The 12226-nt window shown below is 46.9% G+C and overlaps 1 protein-coding gene across 12 annotated transcripts; it reads left to right on the top strand.

Annotated features, from left to right (window-relative positions):
- Positions 1-314: 314 nt before the first annotated feature.
- On the top strand, positions 315-9314 carry LOC112647754 (chromatin target of PRMT1). Of its 12 annotated transcripts, none has more exons than XM_035719150.2 (7): positions 322-605; positions 1060-1141; positions 2466-2619; positions 3233-3316; positions 5348-5531; positions 6313-6450; positions 8092-9314. In XM_035719150.2, exons 2-7 carry the CDS (start codon positions 1077-1079, stop codon positions 8295-8297), a joined length of 831 nt encoding a protein of 276 aa, XP_035575043.1. In that variant the 5' UTR covers positions 322-605; positions 1060-1076; the 3' UTR covers positions 8298-9314. The 12 variants fall into 12 exon arrangements, with proteins under 12 accessions (XP_025284694.1, XP_025284693.1, XP_035575043.1 ...); XM_025428904.3 differs by having other exon boundaries at positions 5345-5531; XM_049112644.1 differs by lacking the exon at positions 322-605 and adding an exon at positions 689-902.
- The last annotated feature ends 2912 nt before the right edge of the window (positions 9315-12226 follow it).

Below are 12226 nucleotides of genomic sequence, written 5' to 3'. Positions count from 1 at the left end.
ACAGCAGCAGGTGCTGCTCGGCCAGGGGCAGGGGGCACACCCCGCGCGCAGAGCTGCGGACGGCCGCCCTGAGCCAGGCCGAGGCGCCGCGAAGACAGAGCAACGGCTGTCTCCCCCGCCCCCGCGCGGGTCTCCGCGAGCCGGGCCGGCGCGCGCTAACCACGCCCCTCAGTGGGCGGGGCGAGTAGTGGCCCGGACCCCGCCTACTCTCCAGGGCTCCGCCCCAAGCCTCGCGCAGGCGTAGCGTTCAACGTCTCGCCCCCTAGCTGTGCGCGGATCTGACGTCTGACGCAATTGCGTCGACGCCATTTTAGCCGGTCCCAGTCGGCTCTGGGCGTGGCGGCCATTTTGTTTTGGACACCGAGCGGGAGGCGGCGGCGGCGGCTGTGGTGGCACCGACACAAGGCAGGAAAGGGCAGGCCGGGCAAGCAGGCGGACCCGGCCGACCAGGCAGTCGGCCGGCAACAACGAGCTAACCTAGCAACCTACCGCTTACATCTCTAACCAACCGCCCACCAAGTCAAGTCAGGTTCCGCCGGGCCCCGGCCCGCGCGCCGCAGCCGTGGTGGCAGCCCCGGGAGGCGCACTGGCGTCCGTTTCCTTCGGTGCGTTTCCGTAGCGTGGGGGGAGTGGCGGGGCGGCGGGCCCCGGGGGGGCGGAGCCGGCGGTGGGGGGGCGGCGTCGGGGAGGGGAGCGGGCGGCGGAAACCAACGTCCGGATGGGGAGCGTTGAGGGGGGCGCCCCGTGGGTCCTCCTTCCGCCGGGGCCAGTGAGGGCCTTCGGACCCTCGTGTGTGTGCGGAGGCTCCTCGCGGCCCCGGCTGACGAGGGCCGGTCCGGGTTAAGACCAGTCCGCTCTGTCGCGTTGGGGGTCGGGCGGTGGCCTCCAGGCCCGGATTGGCCGTAAGTGTGTGGGGACTGGAGCCCCCGGAGCGGTGTTCAGGGCGAGCGTCGGTCCTCGAGACAGGTCGTCCGTTGTCCTGCCTGTCGGGCCCTCGCTGCCCTTGAGACGAGGGGGTCCTTGGTCTGACTCGGTTTATCCTCTTACTGTCCTTTGTAGATTCTCGGGATTTGAAGATGGCTGCACAGTCAGCGCCGAAAGTTGTGCTAAAAAGCACCACCAAGATGTCTCTAAATGAGCGGTGAGGCAGCCAACAGCAACTTCAGCTCGTTCATAAGAAAACATTACTTAACTTGGCCCTGGGGTCCGATGCACAAAAACCAGTTGTAAATACCAACAGAAGGCTACAGACCTCTGTTTTTAGTTGCATCTGATGTGGTACACGAAACAAATTGGGCGGTTGTTTCAAAACCCCTTATCAGTAGATTTTTATGTTAAGCTGTCTGAAATATTTAGCTGGTGGGATGTATTTTAAAAAGACTCCTCACACCCTCCCTCTTCTTCACATTTTTTTACATTGATACAGGGGTGGTGCAGCTCGGTAGCATGGTACCTCGGCTGCAGGAGGCTTGCTGCTCAGTCCAAGGCCAGCAGTGTTGTGTCTGGCCTGTAAGAGGCAGGCAGCAAGCTGTGGATATGTCCAAAGGCCCTTGAATGCCATTCTTGGGCCTTGTAAGAGGCACTTGCTTTGCTCCATTTCTCTTTCTTTGAATTCTGCTTTTAGTTTGTTTTTGTGTTAGATTCTTTTACAGTTAAGTGTTCTTTTTTGTACAATTAAACATACTTTGACAGGAGTAACAGAGGAGTGTCTTCACAAGCTTTTAAGTGATTAAAGTAATCTGATTTTCTCAGAAATAATCACATGCAGTCAGGAAAAGTAATCATCAGACTAAAAAAAGTTAGGGTGCCAAAAGCTCTTTATTGAGCGCCTTTGACCAGTGATTTTATTTAGTTGATGTTAGACCACAAAAGATCCAGAAGATTGACTTGATGTTTGCTTTTGCCTTTTCTGAAGCATATGTACTGCTTCTTATCTCTTACACTATGATATACTGATTTTTCATGCTTCTATGTACCTGAACGAACAAATAGATGAAGAAAGTGAGATCTACTCTGATGACTTACATGGGTGTACTACTACCATGGGCTGTGAAGGTGCTCTGGTCCTTCCCTACATTCGCCCTTACAGCCACCCTCCAATTCCCCCAAGAGTTTGGCTTTCTTTGTTTGTCTTTGAAACTACGTTTTCTGTCTTTTGTTGTCCTCATATCTGCTTATTGCGTGTTTTTCATACCTCCCACCTCTCTAAAAGCCGTTACCCTGAGCCCTTGTTATCACTTTTGATTGAATGTGCTGCTGCACTTAGCTGCGTTTCTGAGTTTCTGATTCTTGCAAGTTTGTGGAAGCCGAGGAGTCTTTAACCCACATCAGCCTTGATCTAAGTGTACCACATTTACTTAAAGTTCGTGGGATCTGGAGCTCCTGGTCTAGCAAGCCATGAAAATGCCAATAAATGTTTTGTAATAAAGCTTTTATTTAAACATCCATTCTGTTCGACCTTGAAGCTTTACTAATATGCTGAAGAACAAACAGCCGATGCCAGTGAATATTCGGGCTTCGATGCAGCAACAACAGCAGCTAGCCAGTGCCAGAAACAGAAGACTGGCCCAGCAGATGGAGAATAGACCCTCTGTCCAGGCAGCATTAAAACTTAAGCAGGTGAGAAGATGAGTCTTAATGCTCCAGAAGCAGCTGGTGATCTCTGTCAGGCAGTCCAACTGAGGCTGTCAGGACGTGATGGATGATTGTAAGGTGGCTCAGGGCAAAAGCAGAAACTTCTCTGGAGGAAAGAGAAGTTCAGAGAATTCCCATTTTGGCAGGTACCAATAAGTAACTTTCATTGTCTTTCTCTTTTAGGTAGTTTGCCATCAGTGGCCTGTTTCTGTGTTATCAATGAGTATTAATCTCTTTCTTTCTGATCCTTTGCCCTTAAAGTAAATTGACTGGATTTTCCCACAAAGAAATGTTGGTGTCTGTTTTAGATGACTTTCAAAAAATGCTTTATTCCCTATTGAGTGACTTACACATGAGGGAAATCATTTTCTTGTTTCTTCCTTGAGCATAGGAAGTCTGAACAGCCTTAGTCAAGGATTTTCAGTGCTAAAATAGAGAAAGAGTAAGGTGACCCTCATCTCCACAGCACCTAAAGTTTTGTCAGTAAAATAGAATGAGAGCACTGAATAATTAAGAATTAGTAGGTTATTTTTCAAACTTCCAGTAGGAGATAATCCTATTCAGACTTGAAATAAAACCTGCTCTTTATTATTCATAGACTTTATATGCAAGTCCGGACAGTGGCTGTGGAAGGATATGTCCAAGCTGTGGCTGGGCGTCTGGAGGGCGATGCCATGCAACTGTAAGGACTTTAACTGGTAGCACTGCATGGCTGTGCATAAATTCAGCGGTTAAATATAACACCATCCCACCCCCACCCTGAACTGTTGGGCTCACTGACCAAAAATAAACAGGGCCTTCTGCTTCAGCTACCTTAAGCCTTGGAGTTCCTGTATTTGTCCCTGACCCAGGAAAGCGGTAAAAAGGGCCCCACCATTTTCCAAGAGAGGCAGTTCTAAATTGCTAAAGATAAATCTATGGCAGATCATTCCAAGGGACCTTTCTAGAAGAAGCTTTAAATACAGGCTGGGCAGAAAGTAGCCTCTGGAGCAGAGGTGTCTGATAGAACTTTGCGCGGTGAAGGGAATATTCTTATCTGCTCTCCAAATTTGGTAGCTACCAGCCAGCCATGTGTGACACTCAAAATGTGGCTAGTGTAACTGAGGAGGTTTTTATTTTATTTTATTTTTTTATTTTATTTTTTAATTTTTTTAAAAATTTTTATTTATTTATGATAGTTACAGAGAGAAAGAGAGGCAGAGACACAGGCAGAGGGAGAAGCAGGCTCCATGCGCCGGGAGCCCGATGTGGGATTCGATCCCGGGTCTCCAGGATCGCGCCCTGGGTCAAAGGCAGGCGCCAAACCGCTGCACCACCCAGGGATCTCGATTTTTAAATTTTATTTACTTGAAGTTTAAATAGCCACATATAATCTTAGCATTACAGCCTAGCTCTAGAGTAAAAGCTAGATGGTATAGGAACATCCTTAAGCTTGCTGTGTTAGAGATTTCTATTGCTGAGGTCTCTATACGTTATCCCCTGAAGCACAGGTTTTGGGAGAATGTACTCAGGATCACTGAACAGAAGGGATTTGGAGAATGAAGTCCTGACCTCCTAATGTGTGCCGTCAGGGGAATGATGCGACAGACTCTTAGGGTTGGTTATGCCTAGGTGCATAATGTTCAGAGCTTGCCCTTTTAATTAGAAGCAGTTTATTATGTTGTGCTAGAAAGCTAATAACAACAACTCAAAGCATGTGGTTGCAAAAGAAAAAGTCCTTGGTAACCATCTATGGGTGAAGTCTGAGGATACACAGAATTTATTTTCATTCATACTGACTGATGGCTTTATAGGAAAACGGGTTTGCTGGGGCCTTGGTTGTGTTCAAGGCTACACAGTTCCTTTTACTTTGAAGGAATTTAATTCGCTGAGATACGGTTTTAATAGTTTCTCTCTGAGGGACAGTTTATTGAAAATCTCCGTGTGTGGTGTGTCCTTGTTCTCAAATACAGCCCTGAGTTTTGTGATTGTAGGTCACCTGTCTTAATTCTAATGCAAGTTGGCCTTTTCACTGGAGATACATTTGAGTATTTTGAATTAAAAGGTCATTGTACTGGCTTAATGGAGGTGTTTGCAAGGGGAGACATGGAATTAATAGCGATTTAAGAAATGTAAGGAAAGGAAGTTTGACTTTTTTGTGTTTATTTACATCTTAAGGTAAAAAGTGGACCGTCTGGAGATAGATATTCAAAGGAAAAATGGAACACCCTGGCCTCTTTGACTGAAAAAATCAAATCTTGTTTTTAAATGACAAGAATTCAAATGAACTTATAATTTAAATATTTCCCAGAGTGTGATGAACTTCCCATGGTGTTTGAGTAAGCTTCTGAAGACAGTGGTAGTCCTTGGGCAGGTACGAATCAAGTCATATCATTGTCAACCTGTGCTTCAAAAACAGCAGAATCCAGGATTTGAGATACAGAGTCCGAGGAATGGTCTATGGCATCTGTAGCCAGACTAGAGAGGTAACTTGTGTTGGGGCCAATGTCAGGGGACCGTACTGAAGCTGGATCAGAATTCTCCTCCTTTTATACCATGTCCTGAGGCAAAGGCTAGTTTCTGGTTTAGGATCTTTGTGACACCTACAGCAGGTTTATTTATCTCCCTGCACACAGCCATCTCACTTGCTTCTTTTTCTCTGCACTTTGAGTTGCTGAATCCCACTGGAATGCTTTTTTTGATCTCAATCCCCCAACACCTTTTCTTCCAGAAGAGCTTAAAGCAGCGCCTGGGTAAGAGTAACATCCAGGCACGGTTAGGCCGACCCATAGGGACCCTGGCCAGGGGAGCAATCGGAGGACGAGGCCTGCCCATAATCCAGAGAGGCTTACCCCGAGGAGGACTGCGTGGGGGACGTGCCACCAGAACCCTGCTTAGGGGCGGGATGTCGCTCCGAGGTCAGTGCTGTGTACTTGATCATTGTCGGGCCTACCCCTCCCTTTTCTCTTGGGCTGCTTATGGACACATTTGTTTTAACATCTTGAATCCTGAATTTGTATTAATATAATAACTTTTGAAATCACGTATTTTTAATAGTGCTGCATGTCTTTTCTCGATACCATTCCCTTTCTGATAATGTGCAATGGTGAGAGGCTATGACCTGCATAACGACAGGTAATTCATGTCATCTCCATTCCGTCTAAACACCCTGCTGCTGCTTGAATCAAAGCACATGCAAGTTCTAGAAATAAGTCAGATCTGAGAAATATTTGGTCCCATGGCCTGTATCTTAACTAACCATCTCTGTGCTAGTGAAACATTGTTCTATTTGGAAAAGAGAACAAGTTGACCCATAGCTACGTGTTATATTTTGGGCACTGTTACACTGTTCCCTGTGTTGTTCTTGTCCCTTGTAAGAATGTATTGAGAGCAGGAACCATATCATTTATTTTTAAATCTATGGTAATGCTAGGCGCACCTATCTGGTTATTCAGATACTCATTGTATGTACTTACTAATTAACTCCCAGCTTCTTCAATGGGTTTGTGGTCAGACTTACTGAATTGATTGAATAAAGAGCAGTTTGATCTGTTCACACTTGGTGTACAGCTTGCCCCAACCCAACCTAAAAATTAACTGAATTAACTCTCACTTAACCCTCACCTCCTTCCTTTGGTTAGAGTCTACTTTGTCTCTCTTGGATTTACCTGCATATACATTGTATGCCTCCTCTCCAAGGTCAAAACCTGCTCCGAGGTGGACGAGCCGTAGCTCCCCGAATGGGCTTAAGAAGAGGTGGTGTTCGAGGTCGTGGAGGTCCTGGGAGAGGGGGCCTAGGGCGTGGAGCTATGGGTCGTGGCGGAATCGGTGGTAGAGGTTAGTCAGCTACCAACTTCAGAGAATAGCTCCCCCTTATTTCTCTCCCTTCAAAACTCAGAGCCACCTTTCTGCACAGCTTTAAGTCATAGGCAGGCTTATTTGTTTGTCTTGTTTTGTTTTTTGAAACTGGCTTATTTTCTAAATTCACATGCTGGTAGTGCGAAAGTCTGTCATGGGTTGTCTGAGAGCCAGTCAGGTACATGTCAGAGCCAAACTATATGCAGTCTTTTTCCAGGTTCTTGCAAATTTAAGTCCTATTGTCAGTTTAAGGTTTTACCTTTCTGTGCCCCTGCCCCACCACCACACACACCCATCCCATAGCTCAAAACCCCACTGTGAGTCTGAGAATAAAGAAGGGAGGTATACAAAAATGAAGCAGTTTAAAAGGATGATGAGATTGGAACTGGGTATTGACTTTGAAGCCAAGTAAAGTCAGGGCACAGTTTGTGTCTACAGGAAATCAGAGATGACTTTTTTTTAAATCAATTTAGAAAGCAAGAAGGTACTGTGTCAGTTAACTGACAGACTCTTGTTGATAATCTTACCCTTGAGACTTAGTGATATTTGTCTTGTGACCTCATGACCCAGATGGGAAAGAATTTAATGGTGTTGCTGTCATTAATCCAAATCTCATGGGAGTTTTCTGACTTAGAGCTTAGTGGAAAACTCTCAACAACACCTGCCCGGGGCGGGATAGAAAACCTATTCCTGTGGCCTCTGCCTCTATCTGCTCTGGTCTTTTGCAGTGTGTGGTGGGTCTTCCATAATTGATGACCTTGAAGTTGCCAAAGGGTAATAACTGTTAGGAAAGGAAATTTGATAGCCAAGGACTTGTTTTCTTCGCTCCCATTATATGTTTGGCTTTCTGAGTGAAGTACAAGCTAGTTTGGGTTTCAGGATGAAATAGCATATTTCCAGATTATCTTGACCTGGTTTCTGAGAGAGCATTACAGGGCTTGGGGGATTCTAAAGGAGCTTTCCAGAAACCTTGCCTACGTTTTGTTAAGTGGATTGAAACCACCTCTCAGATAACCATCATTGTTATAAGGCGACTAGAATCTGAGATGGAAGTGGCTACTCTAAATGTATCATCCCCCCCCCCCCCCCCATCCTCTCACTTTGTTCCTATGTCAGAATAACTCATCAGGCTCCCAATGTGGGGTGGGTGAGCTCATTAGGTTTAACAAATTGAGAAGAGAGAAGATAATTTTCCAGAAAGATCTCCAATAAGGCTTTAAGAACTGTTTAGCCCTCCCCCCTGTTTCTCTGTGCCCCTTTTACTTCCTCCCTGAGTGGGGTTATCTAGAATGTATTTTAATTATGAACCGATAGTGGGTCTCAAACTCAAGATACATTTGTTTTAGGAGAAGTTAGGATTCTTTTAATTGTCAGTTAATTTCCCTTTGTTGACAATAAAGTCTTTAAACAGCACATAGAGATGAGCATGTAAACAGGGATTCATTATGTGTGCTTTCCATGTGTTGCTTTCTACCCAATGTGTTTCCTATTTTCCAGATTTCTCCTCTTTGCCCTGCCCTTTCAGCCTTTCTCAGCTAGGCCCTGCTGCTCTGAGGGGCATTTGCCATAACATCCATTAAACCTACTTGTAACTGTCTCCTTTTTTTCCCCTTGGGCCAGGTCGGGGTATGATAGGTCGGGGAAGAGGGGGCTTTGGAGGCCGAGGCCGAGGCCGTGGACGAGGGAGAGGTGCCCTCACTCGCCCTGTGCTGACCAAGGAGCAGCTGGACAACCAGTTGGATGCATACATGTCGAAAACAAAAGGACACCTGGATGCCGAGTTGGATGCCTACATGGCACAAACAGATCCAGAAACCAATGATTGAAACCTGTCCACCCTACTGTGAGAGACTCTTATTCAAAAGTCACCACATCTGTAAATAACCTTGAGATAACAGATGGAGAAGAAACCTGATCGATGCTGGAAGGACCTATCACAATAGGCTATGGACTTATTTGCCACCAGTTTGTGCATTTAGTGTGTTCCTTTTACTTTTTTTGATACTGTGTTGTATGAAACCTTTCTTTCCTCTGACTTGGGTTTTGTTTTGTGTTTGGGGTTTTTTTCCCCAATCGCTCTGACTTCTCTTTAAACATGAATGTGGTGGCCTTGTGGCTAGAACACACTCTTCCCACCTCTGCCTCCCTTCATCTGTCATATGCTCTGATATTCTGACATTCCTCTCGTCATTTCTGTGTCCCCGTGGATAAAGCCCCAGAAAGAGCCCATCAGTGTTACTTCCTGGGTTTCTGAGAAACGGTTCTGTTCTACATAATCTTTAATAGCTTCTTAGAACTGTTCAGAAAATCTGAAGCTCAAAAATGAATTCTGCCACATTGATATTTTGGGGTAGTAAATTAGGGACACTGATATAGCCGCAGGGCCGCATAACAGGTTACACGTGGTAGCACTTCAGATTTGATTAAAGTTACTTCCCATGTAAGTTGACACCACATGACAAGTGTGCTGGTGGGTTGGGTCTGTGCACTTTGACCCTGAAATACTTTGCTCTTGGCTTTGTATCATGTCCTAAGAGCTGCTGTTCTGTTGGCTTACACCTGCAATAGAGAGGAAATCGCCATTTCATTTGGCAGGTTGTTCAGAGAAAGGGCTAGAATGATAGCACATACCTTCTAGGAGTCAGAAGATACCCACCCTGGAATGCTATTGTCCTTATGTTTATCCCAAACCAATCCTGAGCCTCTCCATTCATTGGCTTTGTTTGAACCTCTATTTCCCTTGAAGGTTTAAATAAGTTCAACCATATTCTGTCAACTGTTCCAGTTTTCAGTGGAATCTTGTATTTCTGGTTCATCATAACAAGAAATCGTTCTCAAATCTAGTCAGGACTTTTTCTTCTATCGTTGGGCTCCTTGAAACGCTGTGGCCACTATAACAATATCCTGACCTACCTTGTGGAATTCAGAGTCCTTCCTAGGTGTATTAAAATCAAGTCCCTAAACTGTTAGAAAGGTGTGTGTGGCACACTGGGGAGGAAATTCTGGTAAAGACAGCTTGGACTTGAGTCCTATCTGTAGGACTTGGGCTTCATAACTTCTAGATTGTGAGGCAAGTGGCTTAGTCCTGTGGAAGAGCAAGATTGGTAAGACCAGGTGGTATCAGGACAGAACCACACTCTCAGAATCCCACCTGGTTTGATTTTGAAGTGTCTGTACTATAATCACTTTATTAAGAATGGACTGTGAGCCTAGAGGCCTTCAGGCAGGGTTCATAACCCATAAGTAGAAAGGATGTTAAGTATTTTTATGTGGCCAAGGCCAGTCGTAATGATAGGTCGTTAAATAGACCCCAGCTTGGTCAGCACCCAAGGTATGTGAGGGAGGTGCTGACTGGCAGTGGACAGGGTACCCTTTGCAAACACCTCCACTGGTTACATCAGGGACTTTCCAGGACACCTTTGGAAAGAAGGAAAGGGAACTGCAGGGTGTGGAAGTTCCTTACCCACTTCACACAACCTTGGATGACCCATCCTCAAGGTAGCAGGTGCATGCCCCCAAATAAGACTTCACTAACTTAGTACTTGCCCTGAAGTTATTTATTCAATGACTTTTTAAAGATTTTATTTATTTTAGAGTGTGCGCAAGGCTGGGGCAATGAATAACCCCAATCAGATTCCTCACTGAGTTGGAGCCCAATGCAAGACGATCCTAGGGCCCTGAGCTGAAACCAAAGAATCCAGTGAGCCACCCAGGCTCCCCAACCAGTGGCTTTAGGACACTCCCCACCACCACCAATCCACTGAGCTCCTCTAAAAGATTCACGGAAGGATTTGGGGTGAATGAGAAAGGAAACACTGTGCTCCCCACACCTCTGTGCCCGTGTCCCCCCCTTCGGTTTACTCACAGATGACCCCACACTTGGGCAAGATTCCAGGGTAAAAGCAAAATGTGTGAGTTGGGAAATGGCTGTGTAAGACATGGAGTGCTGGCGCTAAGCCCGCGGCACTGCCCTCTGGTTTACTGGTTGAATTCCTTTGTATGTTCCCACCCCACTCCTGGGTTAGAGAAGCAGAGGTGTGGTCTGCTGACTGGCTTTGCTGCTCCCTCATAGATCAGTCTCTTCCAGCCCCATCATCCTGCTGGCACTGGGCTCTTGCGCACAGGTGGCCATCAGGAGGACTTGCCCCATGGCCTCTGCATTCAACTGTTGAATGGGCCCAACTTGAGGCTGCTGTTTCTGGCACCTGTGTGAATGCTGGGAACCCTGAGGCATGAGGGGCACTCTGAAGGTCCCAGTGGACCCTCCAGTGTATCCTCCCTACATTAGGAAGGAGGTTTTTTTTTTTTTTTTTTTAATTTTTATTTATTTATGATAGTCACAGAGAGAGAGAGAGAGAAGCAGAGACATAGTCAGAGGGAGAAGCAGCCTCCATGTACCAGGAGCCCGATGTGGGATTCGATCCCGGGTCTCCAGGATCGCGCCCTGGGCCAAAGGCAGGCGCCAAACCGCTGCGCCACCCAGGGATCCCAAGGTTTTTTTTTTTTTAAGATTTTATTTATTCGTGAGAGACACAGGCAGAGGGAGAAGCAGGCTCCATGCAGGGAGCCCAACATGGGACGCGATCCTAGGGCTCCAGGTCCATGTCCTGAGCCAAAGGCAGATGCCCAACCGCTAAGCCACCCAGGCATCCCAGGAAGTTCATTCCCAGCAGTGGGCACAAGGAACTCCCTACCAGCCCCAGACACTCCTGCTCAGTGCAGTTGTCCTCTCCTGAGCCCTGTGACCATTTTTGCGACCCTCAATCTGAGTGTCCAGGGTAGAGAAGGTCAAGGATATTGAGCCCGGTTACTGGGTCATCCTTTTGCTCTTCAGCTACCATCTGCCAAGGGTTTGCTGTGCAGACACTGACCCAGCTGTTTGTTAGGAAGATTGGAGCCCATCTGCCTCAGTGGAGCAGGTAACTCCATCTGTGCGTTTAAGCCTCACATTAGGTGCAAAGAGGTTTTTTGTTGTTGTTGTTAAGTTTTTAAAGGGATCTTGGGATCACAGAAAAGAGATTAGAGCTGGACCTTGAGGGCAGCCCTGGTGGCACAGCGGTTTAGAGCTGCCTGCAGCCTGGGGTGTGATCCTGGAGACCCTGAATCGAGTCCCACGTCAGAGTCCCTCTGCCTGTGTCTGCCTCATTCCCTCTCTGTGTCTCTATGAATAAATAAAATCTTTAAAAAAAAAAAAAGCTGGACCTTGAAAGTCACAGTTTGGGGCACCTGGGTGACTCAGTGTGTTAAGCATTGCACTTGATCTCTGCTTTTTTTTTTTTTTTTTAAGATTTATTTATTCAGAGAGAGAGAGAGAGAGAGGCAGAGAGAGAAGCGGGCTCCATGCAGGGAGCCTGACGTGGGACTCGATCCCTGGTCTCCAGGATCACGCCCCAGGCTGCAGGCGGCGCTAAACCGCTGTGCCACCACCACCGGGGCTGCCCTCTGCTCCTATCTTTTTTTTTTTTTTTTTTTTTTTATGTTCTGTCTCCCTTTCTGATATTTCCCACTCATTTCTTCTCCTATCTTGATGAGGGTCGTGAGTTCAAGCCGCACACTGGGCCTAGAGCCTACTTAAGAAGTCAGGAGAGGGGATCCCTGGGTGGCTCAGTGGTTTAGCGTCTGCCTTTGGCCCAGGACATGATCCTGGAGTCCCAGGATCAAGTCCCACATCAGGCTCCCTGCATGGAGTCTGCTTCTCCCTCTGCCTATGTCTCTGCCTCTCTCTCTCTCTCTCTTTCTCTCTCTCTCTCTTTCT

The sequence above is a fragment of the Canis lupus genome, chromosome 7 (genome assembly GCF_003254725.2).
Source record: "Canis lupus dingo isolate Sandy chromosome 7, ASM325472v2, whole genome shotgun sequence".
Taxonomy (NCBI): domain Eukaryota; kingdom Metazoa; phylum Chordata; class Mammalia; order Carnivora; family Canidae; genus Canis; species Canis lupus.
This window is presented reverse-complemented; position numbering and strand designations above follow the sequence as displayed.